Source organism: Neurospora crassa, linkage group V, assembly GCF_000182925.2.
Source record: "Neurospora crassa OR74A linkage group V, whole genome shotgun sequence".
Taxonomy (NCBI): Eukaryota; Fungi; Ascomycota; class Sordariomycetes; order Sordariales; family Sordariaceae; genus Neurospora; species Neurospora crassa.
Genome location: NC_026505.1, coordinates 6,022,850 through 6,046,572, shown reverse-complemented (window position 1 = coordinate 6,046,572; position 23,723 = coordinate 6,022,850). Strand labels below are relative to the sequence as shown.

General features: G+C 51.7%; 11 protein-coding genes across 11 annotated transcripts; 6 read left to right on the top strand and 5 right to left on the bottom strand.

The window, feature by feature from the left end:
* Positions 1-855: 855 nt before the first annotated feature.
* Positions 856-4,001, top strand: NCU09957 (hypothetical protein; the record flags this gene model as incomplete). The annotated part of the gene is made up of 2 exons (XM_953371.3): positions 856-2,352; positions 2,498-4,001. The coding sequence occupies 2 exons, from the start codon at positions 856-858 to the stop codon at positions 3,959-3,961; spliced, it is 2,961 nt and encodes a 986-aa protein (XP_958464.3). The 3' UTR covers positions 3,962-4,001.
* A 771-nt stretch (positions 4,002-4,772) lies between these two features.
* NCU09956 (hypothetical protein) lies at positions 4,773-5,306 on the bottom strand (the record flags this gene model as incomplete). Its single annotated transcript, XM_953370.1, has 1 exon — positions 4,773-5,306. One exon carries the CDS (start codon positions 5,304-5,306, stop codon positions 4,773-4,775), a length of 534 nt encoding a protein of 177 aa, XP_958463.1.
* Positions 5,307-6,286: 980 nt separating this feature from the next.
* On the bottom strand, positions 6,287-8,169 carry NCU09955 (hypothetical protein; the record flags this gene model as incomplete). The annotated part of the gene is made up of 3 exons (XM_953369.1): positions 6,287-6,328; positions 6,471-7,719; positions 7,796-8,169. The coding sequence occupies 3 exons, from the start codon at positions 8,167-8,169 to the stop codon at positions 6,287-6,289; spliced, it is 1,665 nt and encodes a 554-aa protein (XP_958462.1).
* A 201-nt stretch (positions 8,170-8,370) lies between these two features.
* On the bottom strand, positions 8,371-11,452 carry NCU09954 (hypothetical protein; the record flags this gene model as incomplete). Its single annotated transcript, XM_953368.1, has 3 exons — positions 8,371-10,850; positions 11,204-11,262; positions 11,334-11,452. 3 exons carry the CDS (start codon positions 11,450-11,452, stop codon positions 8,371-8,373), a joined length of 2,658 nt encoding a protein of 885 aa, XP_958461.1.
* A 1,106-nt stretch (positions 11,453-12,558) lies between these two features.
* NCU09953 (hypothetical protein) lies at positions 12,559-13,260 on the top strand (the record flags this gene model as incomplete). Its single annotated transcript, XM_953367.1, has 2 exons — positions 12,559-12,876; positions 13,111-13,260. The coding sequence occupies 2 exons, from the start codon at positions 12,559-12,561 to the stop codon at positions 13,258-13,260; spliced, it is 468 nt and encodes a 155-aa protein (XP_958460.1).
* A 444-nt stretch (positions 13,261-13,704) lies between these two features.
* Positions 13,705-14,365, top strand: NCU09952 (hypothetical protein; the record flags this gene model as incomplete). Its single annotated transcript, XM_953366.2, has 2 exons — positions 13,705-13,855; positions 13,951-14,365. Exon 2 carries the CDS (start codon positions 13,973-13,975, stop codon positions 14,363-14,365), a length of 393 nt encoding a protein of 130 aa, XP_958459.1. The 5' UTR covers positions 13,705-13,855; positions 13,951-13,972.
* Positions 14,366-15,089: 724 nt separating this feature from the next.
* On the top strand, positions 15,090-15,736 carry NCU09951 (hypothetical protein; the record flags this gene model as incomplete). The annotated part of the gene is made up of 2 exons (XM_953365.1): positions 15,090-15,125; positions 15,209-15,736. The coding sequence occupies 2 exons, from the start codon at positions 15,090-15,092 to the stop codon at positions 15,734-15,736; spliced, it is 564 nt and encodes a 187-aa protein (XP_958458.1).
* A 580-nt stretch (positions 15,737-16,316) lies between these two features.
* Positions 16,317-16,742, top strand: NCU09950 (hypothetical protein; the record flags this gene model as incomplete). Its single annotated transcript, XM_953364.1, has 1 exon — positions 16,317-16,742. One exon carries the CDS (start codon positions 16,317-16,319, stop codon positions 16,740-16,742), a length of 426 nt encoding a protein of 141 aa, XP_958457.1.
* Positions 16,743-17,932: 1,190 nt separating this feature from the next.
* Positions 17,933-18,843, top strand: NCU09949 (hypothetical protein; the record flags this gene model as incomplete). The annotated part of the gene is made up of 3 exons (XM_953363.1): positions 17,933-17,946; positions 18,147-18,237; positions 18,301-18,843. 3 exons carry the CDS (start codon positions 17,933-17,935, stop codon positions 18,841-18,843), a joined length of 648 nt encoding a protein of 215 aa, XP_958456.1.
* A 1,439-nt stretch (positions 18,844-20,282) lies between these two features.
* On the bottom strand, positions 20,283-21,077 carry NCU09948 (hypothetical protein; the record flags this gene model as incomplete). Its single annotated transcript, XM_953362.1, has 3 exons — positions 20,283-20,739; positions 20,887-20,977; positions 21,041-21,077. 3 exons carry the CDS (start codon positions 21,075-21,077, stop codon positions 20,283-20,285), a joined length of 585 nt encoding a protein of 194 aa, XP_958455.1.
* An 834-nt stretch (positions 21,078-21,911) lies between these two features.
* On the bottom strand, positions 21,912-23,065 carry NCU09947 (hypothetical protein; the record flags this gene model as incomplete). Its single annotated transcript, XM_953361.1, has 2 exons — positions 21,912-22,699; positions 22,990-23,065. 2 exons carry the CDS (start codon positions 23,063-23,065, stop codon positions 21,912-21,914), a joined length of 864 nt encoding a protein of 287 aa, XP_958454.1.
* Between the last annotated feature and the right edge of the window lie 658 nt (positions 23,066-23,723).

Here is a 23,723-nt window from a genome sequence, read left to right as displayed (position 1 = left end):
CAACCTAACCACATGGGATACGTATATCAGCAAAAAGAACGGCGAAAATGGGGTCCATTCGTATACCGAGACTTTCGACAATACGAAGCGCGGGAAGAACATTCAATAAGGCTGGTCAAGCCGTCCAGGTTCTACCTAAGTAAGGGCCTTCACCAATGTATCCGCTTCTGATCCCATTCACTCTGTGACTCACGTCGTCGAGACGGGTACGTGAATAGTTGGACCATTCGATGTAAAGTTATTCCTGCATTCTTCGATTGTGGGCTACCTTCACCATTCACTCCCCGGTGGAGCGACAGAAGATTGGCTTCTCAGGCGCAAGCCACATCACAAACGAAAACATAAGATGAAAAGAGGCATCTACTGTGGCAGGCACATCACCAACCAGTAGTACCGCTGTCTGAGGGGAGTGAATGGTCTCGAAGGGTTAGGATGAACTGAGGCGGTGGGGCAGATGCCAGAGCGGCGGGCCAGGTGAGCTTTTGAAGGTTCTCCTATGGTGCAGTCCTTGCGATCTCCCATTCACCACAACTAATACGCCCGCAACATATCCTTCACAAGTCCTCGGGTCCGCTGATTCTCCTGTTCATTCAATCTCCACCCACTCCTATATATCCTACATTTCGACCCAGCTTCTTCCCGGATTGTCCCTTGCACCCCCAACTGCCTATCTTCCATTTGGCAAGTGCGACTTTCGTCTTTCGACACCGATATCCACACGATACGATCATTACAATACGACTGAAACCCACCTACGACACCTCATAGCGTATCCCTATCACATTTACCGTGAGTCATGGCCGCCTCTCGACTTAGCAATAAAGCTCTATCAGCTAACGTGATGAAATAGCCAATATGGCACCGAAGAAGACGCGAGTCAAGAAGGCGCAAACCAAGAAGAAGGCAGCCAAAAGAATACAACCCAAAGAGATACTGTCACCGGAAACCCCACCTGCGGATGGCAGTTCTCCATTTACCAGACTCCCTCTGGAGGTACACATGGTCATCGGTGACACATTGAAAGCGGACATGCAGCTTGGTGCGCTGGCCAAATTAGCCAGGACATCGCGGCGTCTCTGCTCTTTCTACGAGCAGCAAATCTACAAAGGTAGAGGCAACAGCAACAACATCGTTGCTCTGATGTGGGGAACGAGACATAACTCTGTCACTGTCATGCAGAGCGCCCAACAGTGGGGCGCAAACCTCGATGTTCAGGCTTACCACCTGAACAGAATGGGAAGCAGGAGAACCCATGGACTGCATGGTAGCGGAACGGCACTCCAATTAGCCATTAGGGATCAAAACAACGCATCCATGTGCTGGTTGCTCGACGAGCACGCTCGTGTGGATATACCTGGGAAGCCGGCTCAGGGCATGTGCCAGTGCACCAGCCAGTCCAGATCTCACGCCTCCAGTCTCCACCTTGCTTTCTGCAATGGAAACCTACTTGCCGCCACGACCCTTCTCCGACGCGAACCGGTAGCGTCGGTGCGGTACTCACTAGAGGTTGATACACGATCCATTCTCAATACGGCAGTCAAGGCGGTTCTCAGTGGCTATTCGGTCAGCTTTTTGGCTGTGGCACTCGAAAACCCTGCAATTTGCAAGTCAATCAATTCATTTCAGGGAGTGGACCATCGTACACCCATCAAAGTGGCTCTGTCACCTAACCACGTGGGTCGTCATCACTTAGAGCTGATCCTTGATGCCCTGGTTAAGGCAGGTGCAAGTTTGGGGCCGTACCCTCATGGCTCAGATGTGGAGGGAGATTATTCACCACTATGGTCATCACTCTACAGAGATGACAGAGAGGCAGCCACATATCTGCTGCGGCTCGGCTGCGACCCCAACGGTAACCGACCTCATCCGATTACTCCAAGGTGGCGGAGCCCGTTGCACTGGTACATTGGCCATGAATCACATGATAGATGGTACACGCCTCGTTGGCAGCAGGAGCATGTGGCTTATGAGTGGATGCGTCGACGCAGATTGTCTATCAGAGATTTCATTGGTGTTCTTCTCGAGCACGGGGCGTCGCTGGACATCACGGATTTGGCTGGAAACTCTCCACTCGATTATGCCGTCAGCTACATGGACAGATTTGTTGAACCAAAGCGCCGAGTTGCAGGCTTCAAGCTTGTCAAGCTCTTGCTTGCCAAAGTCAAAGCCGAGGGCATCTCCAAAGAGTCCAGGAGAAGGGCTGACGACGTCATAGCGACACTAGTTCAGGACTTGAGGGCTGAGCATGCCACTCATGATCTGTCCGACGTTCGGGTGCGTGAACATTCGGAAGAAGATTGGGATTATGATAGCTATGGAGAGCAGCCACTGTCTTTGAGGAGAATCTCAGAGGTATTCAAAAAGCCCTCAAAGAGTTGGAGGACAAGTTGAACCTACCCGTAGGTTCGGGTGCTGAGGTATGAGAGCTCCTGGATGTTCTTACAAAACTCCAAGAAAACTGCTGAGAGCGTCTTGCTAACAGACACCTTCGTTACAGCCCCTACCGGATAAAGTCAGTTTCAGAAAAGAGCTCAAGAGATTATCATTCGCTCTCAACAAGTCTGTGTATCTGGAACTGCTGACTCGCATTCGAGATGGAGTGTCGAGCCTTGAGGCATTGACCTCCCAGAACTGCGACCTGGAGCCCGAGAGGAACAAAGGATCTAACGGAAGGTTATATCGTCTCATGAATTCCCTATCAGGCGGTATCTACCAGGCACTGTGTGCAGCAATGAATGCCTGCCAGTGCCCTACTTCCCACCTTCTGGGCCTGAAGCTATCAACACCTTCCTACACCAGCGTCATACCAGACGATGAGGATGAAGATGTGGTCAGGAACTTGTCGATGAAGCTTGCGATATCCGATCAGGACACCACACACGGAAACATCGATCGACCATGGTCTTCTTTCATGGTCAAACCTTCCAGTCGACTTCCACAATGTCGACTTTCCACTTGCCAGCAGCCGACTGCGTTTCTGGTAGCCGAGCGTCCAACAAAACGGGCCCAGAAAACCGTTGGCTTCTCCTTCTCAGAAATGCCAGCAATCAAGAGACATGGCCTGCTGCCTCGCCACTCGTCCCGAAAGGTAGAGGTGACAGCATCATCGAGTTCCTCCACTCAAACTGTGACCCTTGAGGTTGTCAGCACGAAACCGGAAACGCCAAACGAAGACATAATAATGGACCTTTGTGAAACCCTAAGACAGCTGCCCAGCCTACAAACAAGCAGTTGTTGCGGCCATATCGTCGGACCATCGACAATCAACGCTTCCGCAACGGAACGATACGGTCTCTACGCATTAGGGCATCTCCGTCCCTCTGACAGCTACGGTCAATGCTCCTTCATATCTCTCCATGAGGTATTGACCGAGCAACTTACTGCTCCTTCCCTTTTCTATGACGAAGACAGACTACGACTTGCCTACACCCTGGCATCCAGCGTCCTCCAACTGGCAGGAACCCCGTGGCTCACAACCAAGGTGACCACGAAAGACGTCTTCCTCATCCGATGTAATGGCACGACACATTTCCAGGAGGCCTTTGTCATCAGACAACTTCCCGAAATATCGGATTCGATGCAACTCGATGCCCAATCACCACAATGCCTCGCTGGCGGCGTGCACCCAAACCAGGGAATGCTCTTTCTGGGCATCATCCTCATTGAGATCATGCTCGGAACACCTTTTGACTGCTTCCGCGAGTGCCATATCAAACAGCATGGTCCTTCGACGCTGGGATCGTTTTTCTCCGATTACGACACAGCAATCACGCTGCTTGGCAGACTCGAGACGAAAGGCGGTCCAAACTACAAGCGGGCTGTTGAACGGTGCATCAAGTGCAAGTTTCCTCAACCAAAGGCAAACATTGACGGTGATGAGTTCAGAAGACTCGTGTATGGTCATGTGGTAGCGCCGTTGGAGGAGGATTTGAAGCAATATTCTCTGCCTGACCTGCTGTGATGGCACATGACGGCTGGGAAATCACTAAGCAGGCTACTTGGTGAATCGGATTGAAGTCACAAGCGTGCAGTAAGTGATAGTGCCGAAGGTTCAAGGAAGCCGTGACGTGTATTTGGGCAAACAAGGAGGCCCGGATACGCAACTGAGGACAGCATTTGGACACAGAGATCTTCGGCGGTTATATCTACAGCCCTCACCAGCGTGCCAGAGAAACAGGAACTCTCGAAACCCAATCCTTAGCAGAACCACCAGTCCAAAGCAACAATGTGCGCCATCTGGCTCGAAGGAGAAGTCACCTACCCGTGCGGACACGTCGTCAAGCACTCGTACCGCACCTTGGTCCAGCTCAAGGGATGCAAGCTAAGTCCCTGCACAACGGTATCCACCTACACACCTGGCAGGACGGTTTCTTTCCCTTGCTCGACGTGTCAGTCCAATGGCTCGTACTACTGGGAGGAAGGGTGGAACGCATGGGTTAAGAAACAAGTCAGTTTTGCGAATACGGGCTGAGAAGTCGAGAAGGAGAACAACCCAGTGTAAAGAGACCGTCACATCACGAGAAAGATGTACATAATGCTAGGGTAAATTCTCTAAGCACAAATCGATGGTGTTCCCAACATTCTCCCTCCCTCAGCTCGATACAACAATGACACCGCCCAGACACTCACCCAACACCTCCAACACTCCTAACTTCCCTTTTGACCCTCAAAGACTGCCGATTCTCATCCTCCGGCTTCCCATTTTCCCTTCAGAACAGCCATCCTCCCATCCCCCGATCCCCCACCACCTCCACTTGTTTCCCTCATCGAATTCACCCCCTAAACCCCCCCACAGCCTCCACCCAAGCCGCATACTCCCCCTCCCCCAAGTATCCCTCCCCTCTCAACTCCTCCACAACCCCCAGCACAAAAGTCTGATCATTGAACCCCTTATCCGTCGGCGGAAACGTGATATACCGATCTACCTTCTCCAGAAACACATCCCGCATATTTTCGTCTGCCACGCACAACGGGATGAACGTCCCTTGCATGTTGAGTAGTTGTTGCGTGGTCAAGTCGGCGGAGGGGAGGTAGTGGAAGGTTGGTTGTTGATGGGCTTGCTGGTACTGCGACTGTGTATGGGACTGGGAGGAAAAAGAGCTGATGACGGGCTGAGGCGCCACTTCGTATATCTCCCAGACGGAGGAAGGCGAGGTGATAGATTGTGAGGGGTGGCCTATCCCGGAAAAGGGAGCGGAGATGGCGAAGAGCCATCGGTAGAAGTGGTTCCCGTAGGTGGGGCGGAGAGAGGGGGGGAGGGGGAGGATGATGGTTTGGATGGAGCGTTGGCCTTTGAGGAGGGACATTGTTGACGTTTGGTGGTGAAGTTTGAAGGTCGTGAAAGTGATGTGAGTTCTTTTCCTGTCGATCTGTTTGACGAGTGTGTTGGCTTTTTAGCCTTTTGTCTTAATAAGCTTATACTCGAACAATGCCCTGGGGAGATGTGTTTGCGGCTCGCGCCGGTGTTTGCTGTCTGTTGGGCCGTCTTCTTTCTTGCAATCGCGGGACAGATATTAAACGTTGAGATGTCCCGTGGTCTCGATCCTTCTGGAATGTTTGTCCCTTGTTTGTTCCAAAGCTAGCAGCTAACGCTCCTGTCTTTATACCGCGTTGACAGTTTAAAGTCCCAGGCGTCTTCATGCTCGTACCTCTTGGCATTTCGTTCTTTCGAAGCGCATGTCATCCCGCGCTCTCGTTGGTTCCCAACACAACGGAAACTTCAAGGGAATAATGACAGGCAACACGTGGAATGCGGCACGGACGGGTCCGATTGGGAATGGACGAAACAACTGCAAGGTCGGATACCTCTAATGATCATAAGCGCTTACAGTCACCTCCGTCTCCGGCTGCCATGACTGTCGAAGACACGGCGGGGTCTTAGTTGTAGTCTAACAATAGCCCCGAACTCACCAACTTTCATGTCGTTCATAGGCACTAATGCTCCTTCAGCATCAGTACTGACACCGTTGGTAAAAGATCTCATCCCAAGAAGTCGGACGGTGGATGTCGCAAAGTTCGCTTATCATGATATGTGCCCCATTGTCGAGGCGGAGTCAAGAAAGGTGGACCGTGAGTGGTGCAACAGCCGACAGACGAGCGGAAGGAATACGGCGCTAAGAAAGAAAAGGCGCTGATTGACGGAGTTCGCGACCGGCGTCGGGGATGTAAGAAGGGATAGGCATGGTGCAAAAGTGGAAGCCTAGAGCTTCCCCTATATGTTGTGGAGTGATTTGTCACAGCTTTTCGGAGCACAACACCCGTCGCGCGTTTTATCAACAGAACACCTTTAGATTGCCAAAAGAATGGCAGAATACTCTCGCTTCATTGTCTGTTGGTCGTAATCCTCAAGGATCGAAGTTGGAAAGAACCATAGGCAGAATCCTCTTCCGATCTTCTTCCTTCCGCTGATGGATTTCTCGCCATCTCACTCGCTATTCCTGTTCGAGCGAAGCCAAGAACGTTGTACTCACCAACTGCTTTATGCACAGGACAAGATTGATGAGAAAAGAAGCAGCTGCGGCCACCACCAACACGCAAGTGACAATGCCAAAGAAGGACGAGTTCAAGTCTGACTTGAACTGCACCGTGGAAAGCGCCAACGCCGCCACCGGGATGACAGTATCGCTGCATTGCCCCTTCCATGACAGTCTTCTGTGGATGGCAAAGCTCACGAATGCCACAAGCGAGACAATAAGCCAGAGAGCGGCCAAGCCGAGGAGGAGCAAGGCCAAAAGGGTGCACACCACGTGAGCAACCTGCGCCGTAGCAGGCGTGTCGAAAAAGTTCCCACTTGAAGCTCCCACTTGGGTGTCGTCGTCACCGAGAATAGCACTGACGTCCTCCACGGCTCTTCCGAGCATCTGTACCGCCGCGGCACAAACGCTCGCCGACCCCATCATCCAAAACGAAAGCTTGATCAAGTGGACGGACGCCCATCCTTCCACCTGTATCATCTCCTGCTGCAGCACCGCATACAGGCATAGTGTTGTGAAGAGCGCCACTCCTTCCACACAGAACGACAACACCAACACCGGAGTCGCCATGCCCACTGATAACGTTCCCAACCTCACCAACACCGACACCAACAGTCCTCCCACCAGCGCCAATAACCCCATCCCAAAAGCAGAAGTCAGCATACATCCCGGCAACACCACCCTCACCTCATCTTCTTCCTCTCCTCTAACGTTGAGTCCCTTCCTCAACACCCACCGCTCACTCTGCCCTCCCACCACCCCCGCCAAGACCCCCATCACAAAGACCATCGTCCCCGTCATCCACACCACCCCAACCCACCACATCACATAAGCAATCATCGTCAACACACGCCTCCTCAGCTCTTTCTTCCCTCCTCCTCCTCCATCACTAACAGCATTCCCAATCCCCTCCCCACTTCTAAGCCCAGCCATAGCCCTCTGATCACCATACCCAGCAAGAAACACAGCAAAAGCAACCAACGTCAGCCATGCCATCGGCCAATAAGCGAGTGACCCCAGTTTTGCGGCGTTGGAAGTTAATTCGCGGCATGGCTGGCGCGGCCTAGTGCAGCACTTGGAGTGAATCAAGGCGCAGCAAAGCACGAGCAGCGAAAAGAGAATAAAGAGGACAACGTCGGTGATGAAGAGGGCGGTGGTGAGGGTGGTGAGCCCGTGAAAGCGGTAAGGAGGCGGAAGCAGGAAGAGGATGAGGGAAAGGAGACCGAGGGATGTGGGCCATGTGAATCTTGTTTTTCGGCCTGTCAGTTTTGATATTGATGTGGGATGGGTTGGGGAGGGGGGTGATGTGATGGTAAGCGTACCGAGATAGACCGCAGCCTTCGATGAGAATGTTGGATGGGCTGCGGGGACGCAAGTCCTTCCGTTGAGGCGGAGTGAACGGTTCTGCGGTTGCGTGATGTGGGCGCCGGTGTCGCTTGCGCAAGATTTTTCGTCGCTCGGGACTCGGGGTTGGCTCGTTTATGAGAGTGTCCCCGAAGAACTCGGAGATCTTGGAGCTGGGCCGCGCGGCCGCATCGAGTACGATTGGGATGACGCCCTCTTGCTTTTTGACGCTGAACATGATGCTCGCTGTATGATCGAAAGTGTTGATGTAGGATACAAGCCAGGTGGAGGGCTTGCGTGTGCGTCTTGCATGCCTGCAGTAGGTCAGGAACGATTGACTGTCCAACGTCATGATGAGTGAGTTGACTGTAATACACAAGGGAAGTCTGAGCGGTTGGTCTGTGCCACGCAAGGGTTTTGATGATCACAACCACGAACCATGCCAATTTCTCGATTTTTTCTCATTCGACATGCTACCGCCAAGAACAGAGATGTATATCACCCACCTTTACAGAAGCTGGTGGTTGGGATATTTCACCTTTCTAGCGCAAAATCACCGAATCCTCACCTTCCTCACCTCCTTATCCAACACCGGCGGCCAAGGACCAGCGGGCAACTCCACCCTCCGCTCATGGTGGTGGTGCAGCTCCGCAAGGAAGACACTCGTGACGCGTTCATACAGCGGGCCAGCGTCATCCTCCCCAACCTTTTTAAAAAGCAGAAAGTGGAAATCGAGGAAATTGGTCGACTGAGGGAAGCTTCTCGAGTAGAGGTGCAGACCCAGCAGGGATACACAGCTTCCGTTGACTTGCTCGAACAAACCCGGCGGTAGGTCCTGTTCCTTGCCTACCAGAAAGGGCGGGGAGACATACTTCCAAACAAGGGAGATGTTGCCTTTTCGGTCTTGGACCTCGGCGCATATGAGGTCGGCTTCAAAGACTGAGCCGGTTATGCTGAGGTAATCGGGTAACTTTCCGATGATTTCGGAGCGCTTGAGGATTTCTGAGTGGTCCGTTGTCCAGTCCAAATCCTTGTCTTTGAAGGCAAACTTGATGCTGACGGGAGTTTGGCTTGTTCCGAAGCCTTGACCAGTCGTCAAGCGACCGGAAGTGACGCTCGCGTCGTGGCTTGGAAGGCTCTTCCAGCCGGCCCAGGTCCAACTTGGGAGGACTGTTCTACGCGGTGAAACTTCGGTAGTATTGTTACCTGTCGCGGCGCAGTCAGGCTTTGCTAGCCATTCATCCTTCCAGAAAAGGCTTCCTAAAAGCTCGCAAACGCTTACCGCAGGATGAGTGTCAACTTCAAAGAAGATTCCCTGCGGCGGAGAGACCCGATACTCATCAGCCTTAAGATTCTCCGGCACCCGCGAATGTTCCGGTCCACGATACGGCAAGCCCCAAACGAACCTCAAGGGTGTTTGGTCCCGATACGTCTGTATAATCCCCTTCATGGCGTCCAGACCATCCATGTCATACGACAGAGTCCTGTTCATGAACTCTCCCACCCGTACCCAAAACGCAGACTCCCAGTCCCACCAGTCCCAGGGGTAGGGAAACACGGCTTCCTTCTTGCTGATGGATTTCCCTACGTGGTCTCGCCGCGCGAGATGTTCTCTCTTACGGTGTGGCTTTTGATACCCCCATTCCCGCCCGTTGAACTCTAATTCGCCTGTGGTGTGCATCTCCTGGCACTGAAAGTAGACATGTCGATCGGAAAAGACGAGTCTGCGCTTGGAAAGCAGGCCCTCCTGGTAAGTCCAGCCGCGGGAATGCCATTTTGCCGTGCGAATCTCCGTATCAGGCGGATTGAAGTAGATGAGTTGCAAGTGGTTGTTGCCACCGTTATAAGGGATATCGGTCCAGAGCTGCGGAACACGTGGGGCCGAGCTAACTCCCGGAAGGCCGTACTCTGCGTCCTCGCCGGCGGCACCAATGATGGTGAGGATTGAAAGGGAGTAAATGCTACCCATGTTCTGGATCTGTATGTGCTTCGCGTATGGGTCGTTCTGGGGGATGCAGTACCGGTCCACCCAAAGGTACTTGTACCCAAGTTTCAGGGTAACTATCATGGCGTCGTTGACGATCTTTGGGAGTTGGTCACCCTCGGGGAGCGTGGGAGTTGTCATTGAAGTGGCGCCTGAGGTGCCCCATACGTAACTGAGTGTGACATATCGAGGCTTGCCGAGGCCTATTGCTGGCACTATCTTTCTGCTACGACAGTCAATGAGACACAGTCCCGGAATGGTGTCGGAGAGAGGGAACGACGGTGCGTCGATACAGGTTGAGTGCTCCATCTCGCAAAAGCTTAACCACTGCTTAATAACCTCATAGTTAACTGTGTCTGAGCCCCCTTCATCCTCGCCGCCGTGGTCCTGGCAGGGGAGGATGTAATGAGTCTCGGACCATGTTCGGTGCAGCTCGCTGACCCAAGGACTTTGCTTGTTGCCGTCTGGACACACTCTAAGTTCCAGTACTTCCACATCAAAGAACCCTGCGTCGGCACCGGGGTCATCGCACGCAAAAGCGGTGGCACCTGTTATCCTGCGGATGCCAGGCTCGATATAGCCACTGTTGGAAAACTCCTCGACCGGAAAACCCATTCTTGATGAACAGGCTGCAAGGAAGGCGCACGTCGGGCACGTATCGCGGTTGTTCATGCTCACGCGCCACGTCTTTTTTGGTTCCCAGCACGGCCGTAAGGTGTGGAAATCCAGATATGCTAAAAGGTTGAGGGTGCGCCATGATTGTGCTTTGATACCTTTGTTCGGTTCGAAGATGTTGTGGAGTTTGATCCGTTGGCATTCATGGCATAAGCCTAGATCATTGGTCTTCTGTTGTTGGGTTTTGAATGCCTTCCTCAAACAATTCGCTGCTCGAGCTGCTGCGGTAAAGCGTGGCCATGACCGGGACCCCGACCTCTCTTTTCTGGCTGAGAAGGATGAATCCGGGATTCTCATAACTTCTTGATTCAATACTTTGGGCTCCTCCGGGCGGAAATGCCGGGTCCAGGCCATAGTAGGACGGGCTATTGGGGCTGTGATGGAGAGGAGCAATGGATGTTGAGCGTGAATCGATGTTAGTTGAAGAAAAGAGGGAGCCTTTCCAGTGATTCTTACCAACGTCGATGTCACTTTTCTCACAAAGAAACCGTCGATAATTGTCTTTTCGATTGGGTTGAGGAAGATGAAGTCGTACAACATGGAAGCCCAAGCATAACCTCTAGGTACCATCGAAATACCCGCTGGCACCAGCAGGGATTCAGCGAGCCATAGGTATGTCCATGTTTCATGCGCTATCTTGCCCAAGAGCCAATCCGATTGAGGAGTAACTTTGACGCGTTAGCTGAATGGAAACAGAGATCTTCATTGGAGGCTGGGAGCCACTCACCGTTACAGCCAACCGCTCGCTGCCCGTAAGCGCCGGCGACTATACTAGGCTGGGCCACTCTGTCGGGCAGAGGTAGGTAGCTGGTCATCTTCGCTTGTGCCTGCTGCCGTGTAACGAACGCAGAGCTCACACAGAAGCCTTCCGGCACCTGTTTCCATCGACCTTTAACAAGACTGCCTCGACCGCGGGACACATCTGGAGTTGTCCGTGGATATCGCGAATGGTTGGGGGCCGGGCGGGTGGTTTCATGGTGTTGAGTTTGTGCGCTGTGGATTCCTGATTCGTCGTGCTGGGTTTTGGCGGAATGCTGTTAGTGCGTCATAGGGGGGGATGGCGCTGTGGAAACAGGGTGTACATCTGGGTCCACAGGGCTGAAATGTGCCACCCCTGCGAGCCTCCACTACTTGTACAGGGGCACCAAACTTGGCAACCTGAACAAAACAAAACAAAACACTCCATGGACACTCGACCATGAGTCTACCAGATGGCACAGAGAACACTCCAAGCATCGCTGTCAGACATTTCCTTCACAGGATATAGGACAGTCCTCCATATCTTGCCATCCCCAATACAGCGACACCTGGAAGCGGATGGACCAGGCCTCATCCCCTGAGCGCCGAGTCCACCCTGGATGCTCCGATGCATGTCCATTCTCAGCTCGTGCTCATCTTGGAATATTTTCAAGTGTGGAGGTGAGTGTCGGTGAGCGGTTGTTGTTCTCATTCGATGGGCTGGACACGACGTGTGTGCAAACTGCTATGGCAGTTTCTATCGCCGAAATTGGATGAATTACGTTTCAGAGAGCCAGTGGAGCTGGCGTCGTTTGTGGACGAGTAAATGGAGGCTTATGGGGGTGGGATGTTCTTGTCGTTATTGAATGCACAAGAGAAGGAGGGGAAGAGGGAGGGGAAAGGGTGAGAATTTGCGAGATGATGCTAGACTGGCGTGTGAAAGGTTGAAGAAGGCAGTGGCTCCGAGAAGTGGTGGTGAGGGCACTCTGCCGGCCGGTGGCAGAATGTGAAAGTTACAGTTTGGTGTAACTTTACGGTAAACAAACGGCCCTTCAGACACCTCCTCCCTGCCTGGTCCTTCTTCTCCTTCCCGCTCTCTCCCTCACCTTCTTTTTCTCAAAATCAACCATCACGTCAAGATTACTCTCCCACCCACGCATTTGTGCCCATCCCCCTGCAACACAACACTGCATCAAGCCTTCCTTTCCCTCGGCCCATCTGGGTCTTGTTAGCCCGTTCGGTCTTCGCTCGCCATCGCGTAAGTCGTCGCGTTGGCCCTCCAGGATTGAGATTACTAACACTGAAAAAGGGAGGTGCAGTTCAAAACAGCTCGCGACGCCCAAGATGACCAAATACACCGCGGAGTATATGCTCGCTCAAGTCAAAGACAAAGCGTGGCTCAACTTCATTGATCCTGACTTGGAGACTCTCAAGCTCTATCCCATTCCGGAGCTCAAGACGAATCTATCCAACTGCAGTGAGTGGGAGCGTGCGGTACGCTTCCATCTTCAGTACTATGGCCTGCATGACTTGGTTGAATGCATGAAGATTGAGTATCCGGACGGTCCCCAGTGCGAGGACTTCAAGACGCCAGCCCATTGGCGCCATTGGCAGCATCACTGTCTCCACGCGTACTCGATTATTCAGTCACAGGCCGTGAAGGTTATTGACGAGGGCGAGCTGTATCTTTACTGGCACATCGCCTCTTTTTGCCCTCATGACCTTCTCTATGCGATTCGGGAACACAACCCGTTATAGGTTGGCAACCGAATTATCATTCAGCAAATGAGCTAGTCGAAAATCTAGCCAGATCAATCGACCACTAAGCATTGCGTGAAGGAGATTACCAAATTCTGCTGGGGTTGGGCAATATAATAGTGGGGTTTTCGCTTCCAGATCAGAAGCATGTCAGATTTCGCTCAAGATGTTCAGATCAGGGCACTGAGCTCGCACAAGTTTGGTTCAGCGGTCAGCGGTCACCTGCGGAGGAAAATGTCTCTGACAGCAACGACGAACATGGGTGAAAAGCTCGACTCAGTTGACTAGATGGTTGAAAGTGGAAGGGAAGCTTCTCTTGATGGTAATGGTGTGAGCTAAAGCTATGGTTGGAAGGGAAGAGAAAGGATGTAGAAATCACAGTCACAAACACTTAGCTTCCTCGTAAGCAAATTAGACCGGTTGTTGCCACATTCCTTCCTACACCAGGATAAGATTCGTGTTACCTGTTGTTGGGGATATCCACAGCCCATTCCTTCCTCCATTTACTTTCCATCTGCGGACGTGACGTCATGGTCCCCTTCGGTGTGCCTTCCTAAATCACTGTTCAGTAGAGGTAATCAATGGCTCCTCCTGTGTTGACACCTGTAGGCGGCCGGCAGTCTGAGGTACATGGGACGACAAACGAATCACCCATGGCGAAGCCGCAACCCCTCCTTCACATTCACTTCCATGGCCATTCACTGTGCAAGAATTTCTCTGCTCGTTTGTTCTCGAGGAAGGAACTAACTCGACTTTGGGCTGCCCATTGTTTCCTCTTTCGCATCACTTGCGTGCTGGGTAATCCTTCAACTATCTCAAACTCGCTCCAGTGACCGCTTCCACGCCTCAAGCAAAGAAACAGGCATTCACGGAGTCCTTTGAGGTGAGATTCGAACTTCCTGTCGTAACTTCCTTTTCTTCAGAATCATCATTTCATCGACTTCCATCAAAATTCCCCCTCTAATATCCGAGATCCAGTGCAGATCTTTTGACAGTCACCATGGCCTCAACTCCGCAACTTCCGTCGAAGGATGATCCTGACCACCCGCTCAACCTCCTTCCAATCCCCGAGCTGAAGGCGGATCTTTCGAACTTTATGCAGTGGCGACATATTTTGTGTTTCCATCTTCAGTACAAGAAGTTGACACGCTACGTCGTAGACATCAAATTCGACGAGTCTTCCACGGAGGAAGAGCGCCAGATCCAGGAGATGGAGGCAATGCATGCTTATTCTCTCATTGCTTCGAAGATTGAGAACATTGCCCCTCTCTTCGAAAAGGTCATGGGAAGACATTTCTATCAAGCCGATTCAGGACTATTCCACCACGAGCCGGCCAAGCTTTGGGACGACATCATTAAGTTCCGGCGCCTCACTCGTAAACCCGATGCTTAAGTCTCGGTGATCGCCACCCCAGGCTTGCAGCAGAAGTCCAACATCTCGCATGCACCAAAGCCGTTCGCGCGATCAACAACCAATGAAGATGTTTCTAGCATGTATGGGCATGCTTGAGCTCGACAATTACTGGGTACTCTCAAGCTGTGGGAAATGCAGCCGGCCGGGGTGCGCTCACAAGGTTCAGACTTCAGGATGATTTTGGCAGGTAGTGGTGGGAACGATGACTGGTCTGAGGACTATTTCATGACTGCAAAGGAAGTTGCGAGGAACAATGTTGGTCTGTAACAGATTGGGTAGGGATTCGGCCAAAGCATCTACAATGCCGATGGAGGCGCTTCTAGATATCTCGTCACGCAGCCAGCCCCAACTTGATGGATTCTACAAGACTCTCCAACCACAGTCTTTCCTCCAGAAGAAAGTCGTCTCTTGACGGAACGACTTTTTCTCTACCTACCTCTACACTATGAGCGGACACTTGGCCATCACTGAAATTAACTTTTACTTGTTCATTGCTTGCCTTTGTCCATGTGTGCCTGGTGAACTTCAGAAAAACGTCCACGATTTTCAAACAGAGTTCTCTCCGGTGTTGCCAGAAGTGACGAGAAAGCAAGAACCAACGTAGGCTGGGTATTTAACTCTCCGCCTTCACGGTCCCAACACTTAGCCTGAACGCTAGACCTTCCTCTGATATCCATCACTGTTCACATTTACCTCGAACATAATGAACCCACAACCAGAGCCCTCAGCTATCCCCATCGTAAGCCCCCTCTCCCCCTTCCCATAGTCCCAAGACCGCAACAACCATTAACCCCCCTGACTAACCCCCCAACCCACCCACAGAGCCTCCTCCCCCGAACCCCCTCACCCCCCGGCCTCACCGAAACCTCCTGGATCCCAGGAACCCACGACCCAGAAGATAAAGCCCTCACTCTAATCCCCATACCTCCCCTGAACCGAGACCTCTCCAACTACCAACAATGGGAACACGCGCTCTGGTTCCACATTGTCTACCACCGCCTGGTCGATTTCCTCCTGCCGACCAGATACCCCCACCGAGAGTGTCCGGAAGCCGAAGATAAAGATAATTGGACTCGCAGGGTGCTGCATACGTATGCGATTGTGTTTGCTAGTGTTGGAAGGGAGGTGTTGGAGGATATGGCGATGGATGGAGACCTAAGATTTGAGGTGTTTGGAGATAGGGATTATTGGGCGCCGGAGTTGATGGAGGGGGTGCAGAGGTATAAGGAGTTGGTTGAGGGGAGGATGCACATGGCAAGCGATGTAGATGAGCAGGAGGATGAGGACGATGAGGATGAGTTGCTTGTCCAGTTGAGGATGTGGACGGCGGTGGATGGGGTGTTTGACTGAATCGAAGGGGAGGGTACGTCTAGGATTCAAGAGGGTGCCGGGAGGCTTTCATACCAGGTATGTAAGAATGTTTGACGTACCTACCTCGATGTTGGCCAGGTGAAGGAGAAGCGAGGTTACCTCTACACCACAGGTAAATACAGGTATTTGACGGAAATGCAAATAAAGAGCGGGGAGCATGTATGTAATGAACGGGTGCCAACTGCCAAGACACAGCCGGTCATCAGGTACCTTAATTACGCCCTCGTTTGTAGAGGTATTTTCACCCCCACCACAAGCTTGTTCCTTCCATTCCACCAATTTCCACCTGTCATCGCCCCTCTTCAACCTTTACGTCGTTGAACCATCAACCAGCCTCTGTGCCCGTCACCCCTCCCTCGTCAAGTCCAAGATAAACATCCCTCCGGCTTGTCAAGTCATTCGTCGCGTAAGCTGCATTCCGCGCTCCTCGGCGTTCTCATCATCAGCGTTAACTGACGTGAACGTAAAGTGAGCCAAAGATCATTCCTGTCACCACCTCACATCACCGACCGCGCCGACCAGACAAACCAAGAAGAGCACGATCATCCTCGCCGCTATCATGGAAACACCAAGGGCACTCAAACTCATCCCTCTGCCCGAGCTCTCCATTACCTCCCAGGAGTTGTCAGACTTTCAAGCCTGGAACCATGGCATTTGGTTCCATTTGAGCTACTACAGCCTTGATGGTTTTCTTCGGGAGAACAAGAGCGATGATGAGCGTAGAGTTGTGGTCAGAAAAAGAAAGTACAATGACGCCGTCCCCGACGCCCCAGTTATCTCTGACGAGAACCGTCGTCGTTGCCTTCTCGCGTACTCCATCATCTGGTCTTCAGTCAAGGACCTTATCCCTTCCGTGGAGCGTAGTTTGAACAAAAGGCTGTGCGATCATGTTCAATTTGACCCTATGAAGCTTTGGCAGCTGATTCTGGAATACTTCAAGTTCCGCTTCCCATGGGAGGACATGGAGTTTTCTTCTACAACCTAGCAGATTCACCCGATCACGGTGGAAGAAGGAAAAGCCATGATTGATCTTCGAGACACAAACTGGCAGTTTTCATGGTTACCGGCGCACTGTGGGTATTGTCCCTCTCGCCAGTCGAAGTTGGTCGACTCAGTCTTCTGCTAAAGTGTTCTGGTAATGCATAGTTTGAAGGAGTTACGACATAGGGTCTTCCTCGGTGTCTTTGTTGCATGGGAAATATTTCGAGGAAACTGCCAAGGGAACACTCAGACATGAAGGACGGATTCACAACAGAACGGGAAAAAATGACCACGTACAAAGAAGGAAATCAACGTTGTGACGTTCCAGGGTACATGGACTTAACGCTAGCATCAACGAAAGAGTAGCGAAACTCCCTCCACCAGCAGGACCTTCATATTTGATGTGATCGCAAGCGCGAAATGTCTTGATCCTGATCCTTTCCCTTTGTGACATGTGAAAGAAAGACCTCATGTGGCTGCCTAACCACCGCACTTTTGGAAGGAGGGAACGAAGTGGATGGCAGCATTACGACGGAAACAATGGAAGGTTGCGACTGACGATCTTGGATGCGGGAGACCTGATAAAAGACACGTCTCTTCCTTGCTCGTTACTGCCCAACTAAAACCTTGCCTTCCCTCGATTTTCACGCGTAAATACCAGGTCGCACTTGTCTAGGTACATTTGTACTTGGAAATTGCCTAGGCCACGACTGCCACACTGCGCGACACCGACTGGAAGGGAGAAGCGTTAATTACGGCACCGGCCCAGCTTTTCACAAAGATGAACCTTCCCGCTCCCCAGGTCGCTGAAACCATATAATTCAAGAGTACAGACCATCCAGTACATCTAAGAGCCATTGTAGTAGTGCGCTGGGGCAGAGAACGCGTTGGTAGTATTCTCGTAAGTTGCAGCTTGTCTTGAATTCAATCCAGGCTTGGGCAGCCGAGCTTTTTTGCTTTTTTCCCCGCTTTTTGTGTTCTTCACGTTTTCGACAGTCATTGACGAACATTGTTTGGAAACAAACTGCGCTTCAAGCTCTTTGACCTCTCTTCTCTGCTCATACAACTTTTTCTCTTTTGCACAACCAACGGCGTCATATCATAAATATCTTTACCGGTTAAAACTTTTAAGGTTTTCATTACCGTAAAGTTCGCTGTTCAGGTTACTCATGTACCTACAAAGGCTTTGCCAAAATGGCGAGTGAATGGTAGGATGAAAGGTATGCTGGAAGTCTGTGCTCTCTGTTCATGTTTCCTTCACTGTACTTTTGGCCGCCATTCACTGGCATCATCGATATCTCCTCTTGGAAGTATTTCTAGGCCGCCGGACTGCAGACTTCAATTTGTGTTTCTCCTTGAACTCTACAACGTCAGGGCGATTCTCTGTCGCCGCATATCACCTCCGCAGTGAGAAGAACACAGTCGACCCTCGACCCTCAACTTCTACTCAACTTGTCGAGGCCCGCGACTACTCCATCATTGCAGACCTTCTTCTCCCCGTAAGTCTGAACCCCCCCTCTTCTTCATCATCCCGCTTCCCTTCCACTAACCCCAACACAAAGTCCCAACCCCTCGTCCTCACCATGGACCTAGACCTCCACGACCCCGACAACGACGCGCTCAGCCGTTTTCCCATCCCTCACCTCGCCCAAGACCTCAGCAACTACTACGCCTGGCAACACGCGCTCTACTTCCACCTGCGCTACCACGGCGTCTTTTACTTTATCACCGGCCACGAACAAAGCCGCTGGGACTTGCGCTGGCAGGCATGTGGTGTAGACGACAACGACGATGACGGGAATCCGAATCCGAATCCGAATCCGCCGCCTACCAAGCACGACCGCAAGAACTACCAGCGTCGCAACATGCATGCGTACGCGATCCTGTTCTCGAAAATCGAAAGTATCGTCCCGGCGCTCCTGGCGGCTGGGTGGGATGGCGATAAGGATTCGTTTGGGTTTCGGACGGATTTGTTGTGGAATCGAGTCCAGGAGCTGAGGCATGTGCAGCGGGAGCAGCGGGAGCAGGAGAGGGTAGCTTCGCGGCTGGGTACTACGAACCATTCCATGTCGTCGCGCGCGATCAGTTTGACGGATGATGAGTAGAAGCTATAAGGTAGCTGGGTTGGGGTAACATGGAGGGTAACTGGGAGCGTGGTTACTACAAGCTATCTAGGAACGAAGGGGATGGATGTATCTTGCACAGCAATGGATGGACGACATCTAGCTACATCGTCGTTGTCCGAAGGGAGGGACTGTCACTTGTGGCGCTTGTAGGCGACTTTTGCTGGTGACACATTGCCTGGAGCCATCAAGGAGCAAGATAGCTGCTTCCTGCCCTTGGTCCAGCGGAGCATAAACCCAATCAAAGTTCCGTTGACTGCCCCTGTCCGTCCACTTCCATCAGATCAGTTCGAAGTCAAATCCTATTGGGTCATTGTCCTTTGCTGCCTCTGACTGCTTCACTTATATCCTTTTGTACCTACCATTCTCATCAGTGCGACGTTTGCTGCCTCGGTCCCTCATTCTCAAAGACCTCTCCAGCTTCAGCTTTTGACAATAGCCAACTGAAAAAAAAGAAATGGAACACGAAAATCAATAGCGATTTAATACAGCCAAACATGAAGGACGGAAGTCTAGTGGAGGATGGAAACGTAAATAGCGAGTGTCTGGCGGTGAGGTGTGGTTGGTGATGAGCAGACATGGGTGGGTTCCTGCTGGCTTCGATTCTAGACTGTGGGTAAGTTAGCGCTGTTATAGGCTACGCTGGATGATGAGCGGGAGTACTTCGCTTGAGAAAGACACTCACTTTTAGACAATGCAATACTACCCGTAGATCTACCCAATCCTTCAACACTCGTCTGGCTAATATTCTCAAATACTTGGGTTATGGCAAATCCACTGTTGAAATGCGTGACTTGATGTTTTTGATGAGTGGTTCTTTGTAGTTAAGTACCGCCGCTCTAGGCATACAGCGGGGCCTTAACTTTATAGAAGTAGTCCACTAATGACCAGCGCTACTCCGCTATTAATACTCGCGCCAAACGTGGCAGCGACAGCGATAGCAGCCCATCACTTCACGTATCCATCATTCTGCCATGGTGAATGAAGTTTGTTGCAGCTATCATTACTGACGGAACGTAACATTTCCTCTATCATCAAATTTGATCACCCTTCGCCGTACATTTGGCAGATGAAAGAATGCCGGGCATTTCGCGAGCCACCAAGTGAGGAAGTTTTGGCGATCATTCTCTACCCGTCCGTTTCTGATATGCCGCGGCTGAATATCATTTGACGGATGGCTGCTTCGCGAGTTCCAGACCGATATTACGCCCCTAGTCTACAAGACAACTGCTGCTGTCGCAGGATACATCACCAACAAACGGTATCATGCCTCCGCACTAACATGCGCTTCACTGTATTGTGAAGGAGCAAATTCTCTCTGACCATCATGTGCACCATTTGTCCCTCCTTCATTACGACCAAGCCCGCGTGGCTTAACCATGAGCAGTTTCTTCGCGCAATAGCAAATATGCGATCCCTGCCTAATACGCCACAGCAGACTCCTCAACAATCTCCAACATCTTCGCAAAGTCATCTCTGTCAAAAGCCTTCGAGGCATTCCACGTCTTGCTCCAATAGGTCAGCCATCTTCCCTGCACTTCCGTTAACCCTTGACTATAGACCCATTCGCGGTCATCTTGGCCAAGGTCGTCCTCATTAATGTCTGCCTCCCTCAGAGCCATAGGGTGAACCTCAATTCCCATCGTGCGGAGACAACGGCGCATGAGGATGTACTCATGCTTCTCAAATTTGGCATCATTTTGAAGGTAACCGCAGTAGAACAAATGAAGCAGCATGCGGTCCTTGAGTGAATCTGAGCGCATGCCAAACCTGATGTACCAGGTAATATAATTCCACAACTCCTGGGGGTCGAAGTCGTAATCGTCATCGTACGCTCTCAGACCGGCGCTGAGCAGCTGCGGCATGGCCCATTTAATTCTGCCGTTGAGTATGGTGAAAGCATGCGCGCGTCGTCTACGCTAAGAACCAGGAGACTCCACGTCGGAATTGGCCTGGCCCTTCTCGTGAGTTCCATCAATGAAGTCCAGTAGACCGTGATGGTTGAGATACAGTCGCACTGCATACTTCCACTCCTCGACGTCACAGGGGCCGATAAGCTGTGGAATAGGTGGGAGAAACTCCACATGCGGCGAGGTGTTACCACAAGGGCATCGGCCTGGAATGGGATTGGCGTCCCGTCAGTCCGCTGTCACTGTTGTGGAATGTGGAATAGACTTACTAGGCGAGGAACTGCCTGTGATTTGGTGATCCGACATGTTCGCGAAGGTCTATCGATGTGGCTACGACGAGGCTTTCTGTGTTTCTTGAGGTTATCTCTCGCGAAAAGGACGTCTGAATGTTGGGTGCTGATTGGGAAAGAATGGCCGTAATTGCGCCGTGAGGGGGTGACCGGACAGCAGGATCTGCGTGATAGAAAGCACACTCCGAGGTTCTTGTTTTCCGTTGTGGGAGAGGCAGGTATCGGAGGGCTAGAAGGCGACAATGAAAAGGGCTCGATTATGGAGGTGTCCAACGGAAGAGGAGAAAACGGGAACTAGGCAGCCTAGTTAGGTATACCGGGAAGAGTGTACGTCAATTGGCAAGGCCAGTGAAGGTGGCCCAGGGCGCAGACTTCCAACAGCAGGTCTTGGTGCGTGCTGAGAGTGGAATTGAACAACCGAAGCCTTCGTATAGTACCGTACTCAGTTGCCGAGACCGCCGCGGATCGTGGACATGTAGCAATCAAGATGTCCTTTGATAAATGTTGTGTAAGAGAAAGCAATAGCACAAGAGAAGAAGAAGAAAACGGGAAGTAAATGGAGGAAGGGCGGGGAAAAGGTGGCGAAGTGCGGCAAAAAAAAATCAAAAAATCAGGAGGGACGGTTAGGTGGAATTTGTGGAAGGAGCGTTTGGCAAGTTACTGACCAGTTTGGAGGAAGGAGCAGCTATACGGTGTAAAGATAAGGTATTACCTCTACTCTGTAAAGTTACGCTACATAGAGGTACCACTCACTCACCTCCCGTCTGAAAATGCAGCGCTGTCTCACCTCAGGCAACACAGCAATCCAAGTCCTTGAGGTTGGTTCTCGCTATTGTGCCCACGCACACCATTAAAGGTCAATCCTCATATACCGATCAGTCGGTAAATGTCCTCCCACATAAACTGAACGCAGCTTCGGCGGTGCCCCCAGTTCTGTCAGATTATGTGTGAGTACCGCCCGATAACCGCGAAGATCCCGCACAGCCGGATACACGCCGTCCCTCGCAGCGCGCGGGTATCGATCCACGTACTGCTGACGGGTGTAGACGAACATGTCTGACAGCTTCAGATATCTCAACTCTTTCAGCTGTGGAAGACACGACAGCTTTTGATCTTGCCCAAACATCTTGACCCAGGCTGCATTGTCGGTTTTCCGAGATGCCATCATCTGACACCACTCAAAGTGCTGGAGCGTTTCTCGGTGCGCGAGCAGGATGGTGTTGATGTTGTGACTTTGGCTGAACAAGCCCCATCCTTGGGTAATGAAAAGTCTCACGCTCAATCCATCGATGTCGAGTCCGCTGTACAGTCGGAGCTTCCGAAGACGCTTGGTAGGCTGGAGCCATATGTAGAGTTCATGTGGCTCGACTCCTCGACAGCGCCTAATTTCAGGAAGATAAATCGGGCCATCATCAACTAATGTCAACTCCTCAAGGGTCTCGGGACAGGCAGGTAAGTTACTCGCTGTAGAATCACGGGAGTAATGTCTGAATGAGGATACGTCCATGTCCAGTATCGTTAAGAACTTGGCCACATCCTGCTTGTACTTGACGGTATAAGTTCCTGGATCCTCGCTTGCAGCAGGGATGAGACCCATGGCGTAACGGAAGAGAAATGACGTTGATCCGGTTTCACTTGCTGTGAGTCGAAGTGTGCGTAAATTTGGGGAGAAAAAGATGGCGATCTTGAGAGCGATGTTGCATATCTGTTCGAAGACTCTATCGTCCATGATGTACCGCAAGTTCCCGTCCATACATTGCATTAGCCGTACCAAATGCAGCATGTGGCCCAAATCAGGGAAAGACTTCATGTCTGGCACTTGCAGAACTTGCTGAAAGATCCTCATAACTGGATCTTCCAGTCTTAGTCGCTCCGTAGCCCATTTCCTATGGTATTGCGCACAACGCCTACAGACGTGGCCATCACACCTGCATGCGTGAAGTCCTTGCTAGGGAAGCCTGCACCTGGAGACAAACTGAGAGTCGATTCCCAGCCACATGACATGTGGGCGGAGTTCGGGATACAAGGCCAAACATTTGACCAAATTGAGGAGGCATGTTGCATCTGGGACGGAGATCTTTTCAAGTAGCTTCCTGCGCGCAATTGGAGATATTCGTTGTTTGGACACCAGTGACAGGCTGCATAATGTTCGGCGTGAATATATGTACGGCAGCGTGTCGACGGGGCCAGTTAGTAAGACGACGTCGGCAGGTAAATTATGGTGAATCACAGTATGGGTTTTCTTGAGGTACATCTTGGAGGGCTTGGGGTCGAAAGCTTCAAAGATCATTTCAATGATCTCTGTAGGCAGCCTCTCAAGGTAGGACTGGCCGATGGGCCATGGTGCTGTCGCGGTTGTTTCTGACATGGCGATGTGTTTGGATCAAGAGACCGAAAAGACGGGACAGCGCTAGTTGAGGAGAAGGCGGGAAGTCCTAGCTAGCAAGACTACCTATGCTGATTGTCCTGGTTCCGCGGCGCTAGGGTACACGCTTCTTGATGAGGAAGGACGTGGGTACGGGCTTGGTGGTGATGGTTTCTGTATGTTTGGTGTTGACGTCGGTTGATATGGCCGGTTCGCAAGCCAAACATGGCGGGTGAAGAGTGATGAATTGCTAACAGAGCTGGGGCAAGCCTTGCGGCGCAGATGATAGTGGGGTAG